This window comes from Danio rerio, chromosome 22 (assembly GCF_049306965.1).
Source record: "Danio rerio strain Tuebingen ecotype United States chromosome 22, GRCz12tu, whole genome shotgun sequence".
NCBI classification, from domain to species: domain Eukaryota; kingdom Metazoa; phylum Chordata; class Actinopteri; order Cypriniformes; family Danionidae; genus Danio; species Danio rerio.
In genome coordinates, this window is record NC_133197.1 from 2,469,735 (window position 1) to 2,487,190 (window position 17,456).

Sequence of the window (17,456 nt, forward strand, 5' to 3'; positions counted from 1 at the left end):
GTGTTTATATCAGTTTAAACACGCACCCAAAACCCAGACCTTCGCTTCGTGTGTACAGAATCTGTTTGGGAAACAGCATCTATTTATCACTATGAAGCACGTCAGCTGACAGTCACGCACCGCTATATGACTATATGTTTTGAGGATTGCATAGGAGGGGTGACGGCACCTGTAATGAAAAGGAAAGGGAATCCTGCCGTTTTAATATTCATTTCAAAGTGTTTTCATGCCTAAACAAAGCGAAAGCACAGAACAGACTCACATTTAAGAGCAAGGGGCGCCCCCTTGTGGTTCGGCGGTATGGGTTGCGTATAGGGAGGCTCAGCTCTTTAATGTTTATTTGCCTTTTTTTAGAGAAAGACTGAAAATACGAGAGAAATACTGGAAAATACCTTCACTGGATGATAGCAGGATAGAACTGTAAAATACGAAAGAATCCCAGGAAAAACCGGAGGGTTGCCAGGTATGCCTCCTAGCGAACACGTCCTACCCCATAGCTGAACTAACCAGAATTTCTCAAGGTGTTTTCTGAGTAGGACTCGATAAGATCGATGACCTGATAAGAGAATTCATGCCATGTAGTTTGAAGTTGTGAATGCGTAACGCACAGCCTATAGCAGAACGAATCCTCTTATGATGTTCATCACTGATTGTTTTATCTTACTAATTTACAGATGTGACTGTGAAAGAGGAGGAGAACGAAGAACCGATTGTAGCCGTGAAGGTCCGTACAAAGGGGAAACTTCATTCATGCTCTTTGTGTGGAAAGAGTTTTACACATAAACAAAGTTTAAGGGAACATGAGAGGATCCACACTGGGGAGAAACCATTCCCGTGTACTTGGTGTGGGAAAACCTTCAGAAAACCATCATCCCTTAATCAACACGTGAAGATCCACACTGGAGAGAGACCACACACATGTGATCGATGCGGTAAAACATTCTCAAGGCTGTCTCATCTGAAGATCCATCTTATAGTTCACACAAACGAGAAGCCTTATTCATGCTCTGTGTGTGGAAAGAGTTTTACACAGCAGGGGTATTTAAAAGCACATCAGAAGCACCACGGCGATGTGAAAGAGTTTGTGTGCTTCGTGTGCAAGAAGACTTTTATCAGAGCTGGAGACTTGAAACAGCACGAGAGGATTCACACTGGAGAGAAACCGTACACATGTGCTCTGTGTGGGAAGAGTTTCGCACAATTATCATACCTTAGTACACACAAGAAGATCCACACTGGAGAGAGAACGCACAAATGTGATCAATGCGGTAAAACTTTTTTGAGGGCTACACAGCTGAAGATTCATCTTAAGGTTCATTTATAGGAGAAGCTTTAGTCCTGTTCTTTAACATTGGGGTCAGTTTGACCCCACTGAATGTTTACAACCAGTAAATACAAGCTTGACATCATTTGCTTTAAACTTAATGACTTTTTTTTTGTTAATTTCATGTTGACAACACTGTAAATATAAAATTAACATGGCATTATTTGTTTAATATCCTGTACTCTTTTTGTAACCAGGATGATCCTAAGGCAGTGGTCACCAAACTTGTTCCTGGAGGTCTGGTGTCCTGCAGATTTTAGCTCCAACCCTAATCAATCACACCTGAACAAGCTAATCAAGCTCTTACTAGGTGTACTTGAAAAATCGAGGCAGGTGTGTTGAGGCAAGTTGGAGCTAAACCCTACAGCAGGGGTGTCAAACTGAATTCCAGGAGGGCCAAAGCCCTGCACAGTTTAGTTCCAACCCTGCTCCAACACACTTACCTGTAGGTTTTAAACAAGCCTGAAGGACTCAATTAGTTTGATCAGGTGTTTTTAATTAGGGTTGGAACTAAACTGTGCAGAGCTGCAGCCCTTTTGGAACTGAGTTTGACACCTGTGCCCTACAGGGACACCGATCCTCCAGGACCGAGATTGGTGACCCGTGTCCTAAGGCGTCGATTTGACCCCAGGCTGTTTCAGCTGTATTAAACATAGTATAGCGGTGGGCAAACTCGGTCCTGGAGGGCCGGTGTCCTGAATAGTTTAGCTCCAACACTAATCAATGAATTTGAGTTAACGGTTGATGGGTCAGCCGCAGGTGCGTAATCTTGGTGTTCTCCTGGACTCCCAGCTTAGTCTCAAGCCTCATTTTAAACTTGTAACTAAATCAGCCTTTTATCATCTTCGAAATATAGCGCGCTTACATCCTTTCCTCTCGAGGCCTGACACTGAAAGACTTGTCCATGCTTTTATCACGTCTCGCTTGGATTTTTGCTATTCTCTGTTCGGAGGGCTACCAGCTAATACTCTCAAGATTTTACAATACATCCAAAATTCTGCTGCGCGGGTTTTGACACGTACATCATCTCAGTCTCGCATCACTCCTATACTCCAACAGCTGGCTGCCTGTCAAGTCTCGAATTAATTTTAAGACATTGATTTTTTAACATGTAAAGCGGTTCAGGGTTCCGCTCCATGTTACATTTGTGAACTGATATCCATTTCCCCTGCATCTCATGGGAGGCAGGGCGTTCTCTTTCCGTGCCCCCAAACTGTGGAATACTCTTCCCACCAACATTAGGAATGCTGGTTCTTTGGACGGTTTTAAGAAGCTACTTAGAACTCCTCTTTTAAGGACTGTTTTTTGATTTGTGATATCTTTTATTCTTACTGTGTTGTTTTACTGTGCATTGTTGTTTTTACTTTCCTGTAAGCGCTTTGCGTTTTAGAATTTAAATTATATTTACATTATGAATAATATATATTATTATTATTGTTATTAAACACACCTGAACATGCTAATCAGTGTCTTTGAGATCACTAGAAATCTTAAAGCAGGTGTGTTTGATTAGAGTTGGAGCTAAACTCTGCCGGACACCGGCCCTCCAGGAACGAGTTTGCCCACCCCTGGTGTAAGAGCTGAAGTTAACACACATTTGTATGGGGTCACTATAATGTGCTATATTTTATAACATTCACTAAAATATAATATATTTAGTATAATAATAATAATAGTATTGTGAGAACCTGGGGCAAACTGGCCATCAGGCAGACCGGGCAGTTTCCCACTGGGCCGACGTACTTTTTGGGCCGGGCTGATCATCTTTTAATGATCTGAGTGGCCCATAAAACACTCAGCAGACTGACGTTTTTTGTGCGTAAATAATTAACGATGCTGTGATCTGCGACGCTCTGAAAGTAAGATGTTTCTTTTTCGGATAGACCGGCCCCTTTGACATAATCTACAGCCCATTGGTTCTTTTCTTTATTGACAATGGGCTGACCCAATTACAAGCTCCCATTTTTGGGCTCTGTGTTAGCGTGCAACATCGGTGTGTATTTGTCAAAATAGTCGAGTCACACCTGTTTCACACCCAGTGTTGCCAGATTGGGCGATTTTTGAACATGATTGTGCGGGTGTAAACTGACATAGGCGGGTCTAGAAAAATTGGGTCTAGGTTTTGAAATGTAGTGCCCACCCCCTGTCATGTGTTCTTGAGGCCGTCAACATCCTTCGTTGACCGATCAACGTGATTTCCAGATGACTGGACGGGTGTTTTTGCATTTCGACGGGTTTTGGATAGTTTTTGGGGTGGAATCAGTCAGCTACATCTGGCAACACCGTTCACACCACACATGTGCGTGTGGAGAACAGAAGTAGCGCACAGGCGTTTGTCTTTTTTTTTGCCTTTTGCAGGCAGTTTTTGTTATGTTCATTATTTAATATAGGCTCCCTCAAAACACACAGGCAGACACAAGATGGACTTCCAGTGTGTATTAGAGTTTTATTATAATAATTAATTACATTGTTTAAGTTTTTAATTTGTCAACTCTCATTATTTACTATATATGGCTATTGTGCTTTTACAGAATAGGAGTTGTAAACATATTCAAGAGCGTGCACAGATGAGGAGCATTTTGACTGAATGTAGTAGGCCGCTCTGGCCCAAATTCCAGGGACGATTTTTTTTTGTCCCAGTCCAGCCCTGATGAGAACCACTGATAGTTCCTCAACAGCAAGCCTTTGCAATGCTGATACTGGAAGGCCAATATTATACACCAGGGGCTTTCAATCACACTCCCGGAGGTCCGGTGTTGTGCAGATTTTGGCTCCAACCCCAATCAGACACACCTGGGCTAACTAATCAAGCTCTTACTACGATTACTAGATCTAGAAACATTCTTTAAGATTTAGATTCAACTTTATTGTCATTACACACGTGCAACGGAGGCCAGCTAGTGTGTGCTGTGCAGGTAATGACGCTAGAGGCCATGGTCTTTAGCCTCCTTGTTAGAGCAACCAACTCCCATGCGGAAGGTCGCCGGTTCGATACCAGCTTGGAGCGGGTTTGGTGGTGTAGGACTGGCAGGGTTACATTGGTGCCGTGACCCGGATGGGAGTGAGGTTTAGGGGGGTGAGTGTAGTGGAGGCCAGCTAGTGTGTGCTGTGCAGGTGAACTTCACTCCTCTGACCTCTAAAGGTGCTCTAGCGACAGACGCTAGAGGCCATGGTCTTTAGCCTCCTTGCTAGAGCAACTGACTCCCATGCGGAAGGTCGTCGGTTGAATACCAGCTCGGAGCAGGTTGGGTGGCGTAGATCCGGTGGGGTTACACGTGTACAAGTACAAGGCAACGAAATGCAGTTTAGGTCTAACCAGCAGTGCAATAGCAGCAAGTGCAGTATACAGGTATAAGTTATAAACAGGGCCGGAGCAAGCTGAACTGCGGCTCTAGGCAAAGGACGATCACAACACCCTCAAACCGAAAGTGAAAACGAAAATGGCCGGTTATCAAAGTGAAGAACCCTATTCTGCCGCCCTAGGCGCGGGTATAACTGCGGACGCAGGTGGTGCGGGAGATGTTCGGATGTCGCCCTCTCTATTCTGCCGCCCTAGGTGCGGATATAACTGCGGACGCAGGTGGTGCGCGAGGTGTTCGGATGCCGCCTTCTCTGCCGCCTTAGGCGCGGGTATAACTGCGGTCGCGGGTGGTGCGGGAGGTGTTCGGATGCCACCCTCTCTATTCTGCCGCCCTAGGCGGCCGCCTAGGTCGCCTCTATGGACGTGCCGGCCCTGGTTATAAAGTGCAGTCATAGAAAAACTATAGTGATATTTACAGATGGATGTACTATCAACATTATATACAGGTTGTATTAGGTATGAACAGATTTACAGTAAATTAATATATGTACAGGTTGCTATTAATAATCAGAAGTGTGCAGATAGATAAACATAATTACAAATGTAGATGTGCAAGTGGGTGTGAACAAAACATTCTTGCAGATGTGTTGAGGGAAGTTGAAACTAAAATCTGCAGGACAGGGCAGAGTTTGAGAGCCCCTGTTAAACAACATGTCTATGAGGACAATTAATGCTTTTTCCCTTGTCATACATTTTGATGACAGACATGAGTATGAGTTGTTTGCAGAGCTGGGTTATCAGCTGGATAAAATGTATGCCACAGTAATTGACAGTAATTGATAAGTGAATGTTTGGGCAGCATGGTGGCGCAGTAGGTAGCACAATCGCCTCACAGCAAGAAGGTTGCTGGTTTGAGCCCTGGCTGGGTCAGTTGACATTTCTGAATGGAGTCTGCATGTTTTCCCCTTGTTCGCATGGGTTCGCTGGATAAGTTGGCGGTTCATTTCGCTGTGGCGACCACTGATTAATAAAGGGACTAAGCCGAAAAGAAAATGAGTAAATGATTATTCTTGCACAATTTTATAAATTACAAAACTATGTATTGATATATAATATGACCATGAAAACAACAATAGGCTACTTACATTTCCCAATATTGGGTAATTTGCCAATTTTATTTATAGTCGTGCTGTGGGGAATGTGGATCCATAAAGGACAGGGAGTTGGGAAGGGGGTTTATTTAATATATTAGCAAATGTTTTGGCTTGTCAGCAGTATTTGGCGTGTTTTTGGCGATACTCCGTTGTTCCCGCCTCGCCGTGATGACGCCAGCACTGACGCGTTCATTCAGCGTCGAGTCTTCAGAGCTGAGGTGAGTCTTTCACGCTTTTTCTCGTGTTTACACAACAATAAAACACACTTTACAGTTTATTAAAGCGACAATCTGCGACTAGTTTCTGCATTGAGTTCACCTCTATCTGTGTGTCTGCTGACCAAAACAATACAGCAGGCGGAGAGGAGCTCTGAGAGGACAATATGAGCTCAGAGTTTGGGTATTTCTGTTAATGTTCGGTTGTTTTCGCTTGGGATAATAATATCGCAATATATGCTATGTAATTCTGATTAATGTCTATATTTGCAGTAGGAATTCAAACTATATATAGATTGTTATGCAAAAAATGATGGTAAACTAGAGTGGTTAAACCTGCAAAAACTTATTATAAAGTGAGCTCACCTCCTGATCCTGAATTCTTTATTCAATGTTGATAATGTTCATCGGTGTAATATATATATATATATATATATATATATATATATATATATATATATATATATATATATAATTATTATTACCTGATATTTATTAAATGTCTATAGTTGCTCTTTTTTACTTTATTCATTATAAAGATGTCTTCAGATTTCCAAATTGCCTCATTGAATTACATTTATTGGTTTGTACAGACTTGAGCAAATCACATAAACATATTGTATTATCTAAAAGATAACAGTGAGGTAAAGCTGGTTTAATATTCACTCATTCTCTTATTTAACATGCTTATATTGTTTACCATGCTACATTGAATATTATGGCTGAACTCGCATTTAAGCGCGTCTCCAAAACAACATAAACCACCTAATTTACCGAACAATGTTGTACTTTGATAGTCATTGACTACTGATATGATTTCCCCATTTAAAATAACCAAAAAATACTTTTCTGAAATTATATTTTAAATGAAAATGTATGAATATAAAACCAACTTTCAGCCCAATTAATATAACTATCAATAGGGATTTATTCCATCAATCAGTGTAAATACTCAGATTTGTCTGTTTGTTCTCCTGAAGCTCTGCCGTCATCAGTGAAAGACAAAGACAGAGTTTATTGAAGGACAGTGAGAAGATGAGTGATCCAGAACCCTGCAGAATTAAACAGGAAGACACTGAAGAACCAATAGGTTTGTGTTTATTCATTACTCTTCAATAATGAGGCTGAACAATAGCGAAGTTGTTAAAGTTTGTAACTTTGTTGCAGGTTAACATTTTACCACCACTCTTTACTTCTCTTGTGTGTATGAACTCCGTAACATTACAAAACTTCCCATCATGCCACCTGTTTCCCGTCTTAAAGACACAGATGCAATTATAGTACATGACAGATGTGACAACAATAAAGCTATAAAATACAAATATTTTCTAAATATTATTAATATGAATACTACAATGGTCTCACAGTTTATGATTATTATATCTTCAATTAGATACCAATGCAATGTGTTGCATTCTAAATTTTCAATCTACATCATGTGATTGTACGACTTTAATACCTGAATACTATTATGGCCCGTTTCCACGTAGTGGTACAGTTTGGAACGATTTTATGTCCGTTTCCACTGTCAAAAGGTACCAAAAAGCAAACCGTACTGTACCACTTTTGGGTACCTAGCACAACAAAAGGGTATCAAAAGGCGGAGCTAGACTCGCAGCTGAACACTATTGGTTACAGAGAAGTGTAAACAAGCCAGGGGATTGAAAACAAAGAAACCGCCATTTTTAAATACACAACTGAGACATTACACCGTAATGCAAGATAAGCGGACGCTCTGAAATTCCTGCCCCTGTCAAGGACACCTGCGGGACTCTGGACTATGCAGGCTCACACACACACAAACATATCTACAGATAAACATTCACCACCGATCCCCATCCAAACGCCTTCGTGTGCTTTTACCCATGTGGGGCGTGGGCGGGACTGTGACTTGCGCCGGAAATGGCTGCTGGACCAGTTGGCTGCCCGCACTCAACGGACTGTTTTCCATTACCCCTGTTCCCATCCCCTCTGTCTATGTTGTGTCTTGCCGGTGTGCTTATGCTAAGATAGGGCTGTTTTTCTCCCTTTTCTCACTTTGTCCTAATCAAGGGCAAGCTGAGGGGGTGTTTTTTAGCCTAACTGTCCAAACGTATCTTTCTTCGTTTCTAAATGCTACCTCCTAAGATCTGTCTCCCCTTAAAAGTTGTTTGTAATGTTTTGTGTATGGTCTTGGGGGTCCAATTTTCGCTATACGAAAGTGTAGTGACAAATAAAGGCTTGATTGATTGATTGATTAATACTATATACATATAATAACGAGCCATGGTTGACCCGAGCTCAAACGAACCTTGTCATTTAATCTTCATTCACTTATTCCGTAATGGCGAGCTGCATCCGCATAACTACTTTTCTTTAGCATGTCGAGAAGTTCAACTTTTTGTGCGATGGTTAGCAGGGGGAAAAGTTGCAAAACATACGGTACAGCACTTCAGAGTAACACTGCTGGCGATCAAAGATTTAAGTAAATTTGGCAAGCTGAATACATCTGTACTGTACAGGAGACACGACACGAAGGAGATTGATTGACAATGGTTTACTGGCCATTTAGGACATTGTGCCCTGTAGAAAAAAGCATGTCAAGTTGCATGAAAAAACTCGGCGTTATAGCGAGGTACCGCTGTGTGTACATACAGTTAAAACCAGAAGTGTACATACTCTCTAAAAAAGGAGCATAACCACTTTTTAAAATAATGTCTGATGGTAAATCATACTAAACGTTTACTATTTTAGGTCCGTTAAGATTACCTAAATAATTTACATTTGCTAAATGCCAGAATAATGAGAGAAATTTTTATTAATTTCTAGACAGTCAAAAGTTGACACACATTTCCTTGGGATTTTTTTAGCTTTGCGTTTGAACTGTATAACTTTGGTCAAATGTTTTGGGTCCCCTTCCACAAGCTTCTCACAATAGTTTGATGGAATTTTTTCCCATTCCTCTTGACAGAATCTGTGTAACAGAGTCAGATTTGTTAGCTGTCGTGCTCGCACAAGCTTTTTCAACTCTGCCCATAATTTTTCTATAGGATTGAGCTCAGGGCTTTGTGATGGCCACTCCAAAACATTCACTCTGTTGTCCTTAAAGCACATTTGAACTAATTTGGCAGTATGCTTAGGGTCATGGTCTGTTTGGAAGACTCATTTGTGGCCAAGTTGTAATTTCCTGGCTGATGTCTTGAGATGTTGCTTCAGTATTTCTCCATAATGTTTTCTTTATGATGCCATCTATGCTGTGAAGAGGACCAGTCCCTCCTGCAGCAAAACAGCCCCACAACATGATGCTGCCGCCCCCATACCTCACAGTTGGTATAGTGTTCCTAGGCTTGTGCGATTTCCCCTTCGTCCTCTAAATGTAACACTGGGCGTTATGGCCAAACAGTTTAATCTTAGCTCCATCAGACCACAGGACATGTCTCCAAACATGAGTCTTTTTCCCAGTGTCATTTAGCTAATTTTAATCTGTCAGTAGATCAGTAGACTGCTTTTACACTTGTAGTAAGTTTAGCGAACACCTCAGAAACTGTTGGCTGGTTCCTGTTGGTCGTGCACCTCTTTTACCAACCAAATTAGTCTACGCCATTATAACAACACAGTTCACTCTACCTATGCACGCCTATTCACGAGTCTCGCAGAAAAGTGATTGACAGGTGTTTATTATGTGTGTAACTTATCTTTATTCATTTATGTATATATTTATGTTTATGGGTAAAATCAAGACCATGTGGGTCAGGTAGTTAAAACGGTAGGCTACAAATAATCAATTCGTTATGAATGAATGAATGAATGAATTATTCATAATTAATTCACTGCTGCCTATGACGACAATGCCATCATCCATCGCGATGTTTCACATTAGACATCGTACGATGCCAAATTGGTCGACGTCGCCCAACCCTAATATATATTTATATTTATATATATATATATATATATATATATATATATATATATATATATATATATATATATATATATATATATATATATAAACAAAACAATATATAACAACTAATAAATGACTGTAACTTTTAGCAGACATGATAGAACTGTGCAGTATGTCGTTGTCCTTTCTTTCCAATGTGCAAACTCATTGACTCTCATCTCCTACGCTAGCACATTTCAGCCCTGCAGACTGCTAATCTCTTAAAAACTAGCCTCTGAAAATGTTTTTTATTTGCTTAATTTTCAGACGTGATGGTGAAGGAGGAATGTGAAGAACTGAGTGAACATGAGGAGAAACATGTCAAAAGTGAAGAAGAAACTCAATCAGAGACTGAAGATACAGCTGTGAAAGGGTTCACCTGCACTCAGTGTGGAAAGTGTTTTGGGCGCAAGCACTGTCTCAATATTCACTTGAGGAGCCACACTGGAGAGAAACCCTACCAGTGTTCACACTGCGACAAGAGATTCAGTCGTGCACAACACCTGAAATTACACGAGAGGATTCACACTGGAGAGAAACCGTATCACTGCACTGATTGTGGGAAGAGTTTCACACAGTCATCTTCTCTACGAACACACACAAAAACCATTCACAGTAAGTAGATCATATTAGGATTCAACCTTTCCAGCTCATATTATTTAGGATAATTGTGGAGTTGATAACACATTTGAAGAGGTCATGTGATGCGGTTTCATGTTAGATTGTGATAAGAGGCTTGTGTTTTTATAATGGCCTGTTTTCCACTGAGTGGTACGTTTCGGTATGCTTTTATGGCCGTTTCCACTGTCAAAATGTACCAAAAAGCAAACCGTATCATACCACTTTTTGGCTACCCTTTGCAAACGTACGCTTTGAAATGGGCCATAAAATGTCTGATTTCCACTGAGGAGTACAGTTCAGGGTCAGGTTTCCTAATAACTATGTATGTCAAACGTTAAGAATGTTTCTTGCCATGCCACATGCGTTTCCAAAACAAAAAGGAAAATTAAGTGAGAAAGTGTTATACCTGAACCTCACGACTCGCAGTCCAATTCCAAAGAGCTGAAATATTGTAAACAAATGTATTTATATAGAACTTCAGCCACATCAAAGCTATACAAAGTGCTTATCAGAGTAGAAATTAACTAGAACAAGACAACCAATTAAATACCAAAGATAATACAATTTGTTGGAGAAAGGAATCCATTTTTAATTATTTTTGTCTGTTTTTCTTTTCATTAAATTTCATTAAAGTATTTCTATTGCTTAAGGTGATTAACCAAACTTCTACTCTTGAGTGTGATATGTTTTGCATACTAATGAAGCATTTATGCAGAAGTAGATGAAGCTGATTGAAATGCAAAGGCCTGATTGTCTAAAACTAACTTGAGCTCTGCAGCTAAACTTCCTGTGAGCAGAGATGGGTTGAAACTGAACACAGAAGTCTTATGCTTTAACGTTGTGCAGAGATTTCATAGAAAAAGAGGAAGTATGTATGGGTGCGGCCAATGGAGGATTGGAGAATGATTGACAAGTGACAAATTTAACTAAACTCCACCTGTTAATATCAGCTGCCTATAAAACCTGGAGTCAGAAAAAGGAAATTATTGTGCACCTCCTGAATGTAATTCCTGCATTAAGCATGCGGGAATTCTGTGAATCGAAATTATTAATTTGTATTCAATGAACTACTAATATTGCATTGACATTGAAGAAAACTCTCGCCTGACCTTTATTGAACAGGCATGGAATTGAGTAAATATTCTAACAAATTAAAATGCTAAAAATAAAGAATATATTTTCAAAATTGATTTAAAAATAGTAAAGGACTATGCAAAGCGGCAATCTAAGGTCAATAGATAGTGACTGAATAAGCTCTCTCAACCTTTTTTTTAAAAATGGGATCAAGGAACAAATAAAAAAGCCCTTTCAGCAGATATTAATGATCTAGTAGTTGGGGTATTGATAAGGAGATCTTTACGGTAAGATTTGATTGTTGGTTTACAGCTTTTCTAAATGCAAATTGCTGGATATACAGATTAAAAATGTATTTAACACCACCCCAAAGAGACATAAGATGTTTAATGTTGTCTTTAGTTGATTTGTGGTGTTTATTATGAAATTTTGCTGGATATGTTTGTAATTTGAGGCAACAGACACTGCCGAGTATGTCTTAAATGCATGTTCATGCATTGTGTCATATCTCTCAGCTCTTACTGGGATTTCTCTGCAGTGAAAGGACCGAAATGCAGTTTATTAAACGTCATGTTTTTATGCAGAGGTTAAAATTCCATGTGTTCACATTAACATTATAGCTTCAAAATACAACACAATACATCTTCGTCAGTCTATTTTGTCGAGTTTAATTATATTTAAGCTTGTATATCATGCACAACACTCGAAACAACTCGAAATAGCTTACTCTTGTGTTTTATATTAGTTTTCTCATTCCTGTAGTAGCTAAAATAAACCTGACCACTACTTAGGTTAAAACGATTTAAGACTGCTCCATTTGTTGGAGTATCTTCAGTTTGACAAACGACGTATGATTATTTTTGCATGTGTTTATTTCAGACTAGCTGTCAGTAAAGCTGAGATTTAAGTTTTTATTAACTGTAGTCAACTTAAAGCCTGAGAATTTTATTCTTATATTAGTCCAAATATACTTTCGTCTAATTTTAGTCAACGAGCACTGATTACATCTAGTCTACTTTTAGTCAATGAAAATTGGTATTTTAGTCTGTTTTTAGTAATGCAATTCAATTTGACCCAGTCAGTGTTGTATATGAGCTTAGTAGTATAGATGAAAGAGTTTTACAGTTGTTAATTGTGACCGTGCATCACGATGACATATGGAGAGGTGGAAATTTGGGTAACAACTGTTGTAAAAAAAATAAATAAATGAGTGAAAAGAAGAGAGAACCCAGTCCAGGAGACTCGGAACAAGCAGAATTCCTTTATTGAGACGTGTTGGTTAATCTGCAGTCATACAGCGTCTTTAAGATGTCCGTGTCTGCAAGAGCCTACTAGAGGTCCGCAGTCTGCAAGTTCTTTCACAAGTCTCACACAAGTCTCACACAGGTCTGAATTAAGACAAAGATTTCATGGCTATATTGTGTTCTTAGGAGGAGGGGATATGGCTAAACAAAGCATGCAAATTAAGGGTTGTGGTCGGCAGGGTAAACTGCTTCTCAGGTCTAATCTCATCATGTTCTGGAGACAGAAACCGCCTGACCATTTGATCGAAAAGAGAAAACAATAGACACCCCATGCTGTGAAACTGACAATTTGCATTACTTTGGCTTAGCCTGTAATCAGAAAGATAAAGGTTAAATGTCCCTCCTAGCTGGGATGTTAATGAAATGATATAATTAAAAACCAGAGAATATAACTTTTCAGTTATACGTAGATTATTGTTAATTTGAAATTAGATGATATAAATTTATATTTCCACACAACGAATGAGGGAGGGAAAGTGATGCTGTTAGCAAACGGTTAATGACTAACTTCTTAAAATGTAATTCATTCACTTATTTTTCAGATGTGATAGTGAAGGAGGAGAGTGAAAATGGGGAGAAACTTCATGTCGAAAGAAAAAACAAAACTCAATCAAAGACTGAGCATAATATCTCAATGAAAAGGTCAGCCGCAGAACGTTTCGCCTGCAGTAAGTGTGGAAAGAGTTTCGAGCGCAAATACCATCTCAAGCTTCACATGAGGATCCACTCTGGAGAGAAACCCTACAAGTGTTCGCACTGCGACAAGAGATTCGTTGATCCCAGATACCTAAAAATACACGAGAGTCTTCACATTGGAGAGAACCTGTGTCACTGCACTGTTTGTGGGAAGAGTTTCACAAAGTCATCCTCTCTGCGAAGACACAAAATAAACATTCACAGTAAGTCGATCATCTTAAGATCCAGCCCTTCTATGTAGTATTATTTAGGATCATTGTGCAGGTGATAACAAATTTAAAGTGTGGTAATATGATGCGATTTCATTGGAGTGTGACAAGCTAGATCCCTTGTGTATATAAGATGCCTCGTTTCCACTGAGCGGTTCAGTTCATGGATGGCTTCCCTGTTAACGATGTTTTTTAGCTCCTAAACAAGCACTCCAACTTTTTATTGTTGAAAAAAGCTCATTTGACAAGTGTCCTAGAGTAAAACAGTTGACTCGAACCTTGATTCAGCCGATTTCTTGTTCTGGCTGGGTCATTAATACCTTAATAAATTAGCTTAGCCTAACATAATTCATTGAATCAAATCTGAAAATTAGCATTTTGTAAAAAATAAATGATAATATTCCTGTTTAAAGCTTGATGCCTCTGTAATTGTCACCACGGGAGTGACACTGACAACAGAGATCGGATCCACATGCAGGTTTATTGAGGATGTCAGGCAAGCAATGGTCAACACGGGTGCAAACAGATGTATGAAGACAATCCAGAATCGCAGGCAGATGGTCACGAGGCTGATCACCAATTCGGCAGAAGACCTAATGGAACCCACATAGAGCCAAGATTCTCATAGAAATCAGTCAAGTTTGGTGAAGGAGAAATCATGGTTTGGGGTTACATTCAGTATGGGGGCATGAGAGAGATCTGCAGCCTGAGGTATCAAGACATTTGTGCTGCCCATTACATTACAAACCACAGGAGAGGGGGCGAATTCTCCAGCAGGATAGCGCTCCTGCTCATACTTCAGCCTCCACATCAAAGCTCCTCAAAGCAAAGAAGATTAAGGTGCTCCAGGATTGGCCAGCTCAGTCTCCAGACATGAACATTATTGAGCTTGTCTGGGGTAAGATGAAGGAGGAGGCATTGAAGTTGAACACAAAGACTCTTGATGAACTGCAAGAACACTCCAGATGACTTTATTAATCAGTGATTTGAGTCATGTCAGAAATGTATGGATGCAGTCCTCTACGCTCATGATGGAGTCAGACACAATATTCATTCTGTCTCCACTGCAGCAGGACTTTATATTCTATACTGGACATTATTTCTGTTCAGTGACAAGACTTTCGTCTAAGCAAAGTCAGACCTTACTGTCCTAATGAAATCTTTCAAAATCAAGCCATGATCATATTTTATTGTGCTCAAATATGCATAATCTAGAGGCCTTCGCCTTTCATATAAGACACTTCTGATACCAAATGATCAACTAGAAGTCAAGTTATTATTTGCTGGTCCTAAAACTTGGACAGGCAGCAAGACTTTTGTCAGGTGGTGTAATGCAAATATGTAAAAACAAACAAAAGAACTATTATATGCCACCAGATATGCACATCTGAACCTGCGGTCTGTGTGGGTCCCAATACCCCAGTATAGTGAAGGGGAATCTATACTGCTCGTTATCTGGATGAGACGTTAAACCGAGATCATGACCCTCTGTGGTCGTTAAAAATCCTAGGAAGTTCCTCGAAAACGAGTAGGGCTTTAACCCTGGCATCCTAGCCAAATCTGCCCACTGGCCTTTGTCCATCATGGCTGATTTATACTTCTGCGTCAAAAGCACACGCATGCTACGCGTTGACGCATAGCCCTTCGCCATGGCCGTCGGCGTCACTGACATGCACCTCTCAAAAAATGTAACTACACGTCGAAACGTAGCGCAAGCTCTGTGATTGGTTGGCTTGGTATCGCTGATGAGTCTGGGCGGGACCGAGAGCCGCGCGAATGGCGCGAGCTGGGGGCAAGCCCAATGGAGCGATTGTTTACAAGTGTGGAGTCCCGTGAAGGAGCTCTGGATGGAAAGTTTTGTTTTGTGTTTACCTCATAGTTAAAGTTGTTGCAAGGCCGCCGGTTCCTGCCTCAAAATGAGCGAGTTTCAGCCACTTGTACATCCAGGAAGTGTTCAGGAAAAGCAAAACAGCAGCGAAGAAACTCGACAGAGAGGAACATTTACACCTCACTGCCAACTAGCGTTTCGGAAGTGTAATGCAGACCAACAGAGACAGCGCGCAGAAGTATAAATGCACAGCTACGAGCGTTGCATGCACCGTGGGTTACGCCGGTCACTTAACGCATAAGTATAAAACAGGCTTAAAATCCCTGTATCAAAATTGGCTTCATCACTCTGTCTCCTCTTCACCAATCAGCTGATGTGTGGTCTGGCGCAAGATGGCTGACATCGCATCATCCAGGTGTATGCTGCACGCTGGTGGTGGAGGAGGAGATTAACCCCTATATGTAAAGCGCTTTAAGAGTCCATAAAAGGGTTATATAAATGTAAGGAATTATTGTTATTAATTAGGTGGTTCTGTAGTTATCAAATTAGGCTGCTCATTTTTTAATGATGTTCATCCTTCGCTTATTTTTGTCTTAATATGCAGACCTGATTGTGAAGGACGAGAGTGAAGCCCTGAAGGTCCGAACAAAGGAGAAAACCTATTTATGCTTTTGGTGTGGGAAGAGTTTTACACAGCATTCAGTTTTAAAACAACACGAGAAGATTCACAGCGGAGACAAACCGTTCACCTGTACTTTGTGTGGGAGGAGTTTCATTCGCTCATCACATCTTAATCGTCACATGCTGATCCACACTGGAGAGAAGACACACAAATGTGATCAGTGCGACAAAATGTTTTTCAATGCTTCAGATCTGAAGGACCATCTTAGAATTCACACCAAGGAGAAGCCTTACTCGTGTTATTTGTGTGGAAAGAGATTTAACCATCGGTCACATTTAAAATACCACCAGAAGATCCACTTTGGTGTGAAGGAGCATGCGTGCCTTGAGTGTGGGAAGAGTTTTGTCAGATCTGGAGAACTGAAACAGCACAAGATGATTCACACTGGAGAGAAACCGTTCACATGTACTCAGTGTGGGAAGGGTTTCGCACAATTATCCAATATTAAAAAGCACATGAAGATCCACTCTGGAGAGAAGCAACAAACTCTGATCAATGCAGCGAAGCGTCTTTGACTGTTTTCTGACTTTGACTGACAGAACTGAGGATCCATCTTGGAGTTCATACAGTAGAGAAGATGTAGTCCTGTTGTGTGTGTGTGTGGAAAGGTTTTGGACAGGGTTTCCACAGGTCAGGAATGTTCTTAAATAAAATGGAAGTTTCAAGTCATGGAATAATCCAGAAACTTTAGTTTGTCGCTTGTTTAATTGCATAGTTTAGTATATATATATATATATATATATATATATATATAATAAACTATGCATATATATATATATATATATATATATATATATATATATATATATATATATATATATATAATAAACTATGCATATATATATATATATATATATATATATATATATATATATATATATATATATACATATATATAATCCTTTATTGTGTTATAAACATTTGTTTACTGAGTTAATGACATGTTTTAGAAGTTTTATCTCTGCCATACAACATTACGTTTGACGCTATTAATTAATATAAAGAGTATTTCGCCTCACAAATGAATAAATAAACTGCCTTTTTGTCTACATTTGCAGTTGTTTTGGATTGTCAACGGTATTTTTAATTTGGTGCGTTTTTGACGATCAGTTGTTCCCGCCTC

The 17,456-nt window shown here is 39.9% G+C and overlaps 2 protein-coding genes across 3 annotated transcripts in view; both read left to right on the top strand.

Moving 5' to 3' along the window:
* LOC101883867 (uncharacterized) overlaps positions 1-2,784 on the top strand; it is a 93,685-nt gene extending 90,901 nt beyond the window's left edge. For both annotated transcript variants that reach the window (XM_068216549.2, XM_068216548.2), the window contains exon 4: positions 675-2,784. In XM_068216549.2, coding sequence (XP_068072650.1) covers positions 675-1,324 — 650 coding nt within the window. In that variant the 3' untranslated portion in view covers positions 1,325-2,784. The remainder of the gene's footprint in view (positions 1-674) is intronic.
* A 4,245-nt stretch (positions 2,785-7,029) lies between these two features.
* On the top strand, positions 7,030-17,018 carry si:dkey-4c15.13. Its single transcript, NM_001423224.1, has 4 exons — positions 7,030-7,084; positions 10,187-10,534; positions 13,461-13,817; positions 16,256-17,018. Exons 1-4 carry the CDS (start codon positions 7,030-7,032, stop codon positions 16,846-16,848), a joined length of 1,353 nt encoding a protein of 450 aa, NP_001410153.1. The 3' UTR covers positions 16,849-17,018.
* The last annotated feature ends 438 nt before the right edge of the window (positions 17,019-17,456 follow it).

What these genes read in the sequence shown, in the direction of transcription:
- si:dkey-4c15.13 (NM_001423224.1), top strand. Translation starts at nt 7,030, where the DNA reads ATGAGTGATCCAGAACCCTGCAGAATTAAACAGGAAGACACTGAAGAA. An exon ending in ACACACAAAAACCATTCACA is followed by an intron (nt 10,535 to 13,460) that starts GTAAGTAGATCA and finishes CTTATTTTTCAG; the next exon opens with ATGTGATAGTGAAGGAGGAG. An exon ending in ACACAAAATAAACATTCACA is followed by an intron (nt 13,818 to 16,255) that starts GTAAGTCGATCA and finishes CTTAATATGCAG; the next exon opens with ACCTGATTGTGAAGGACGAG.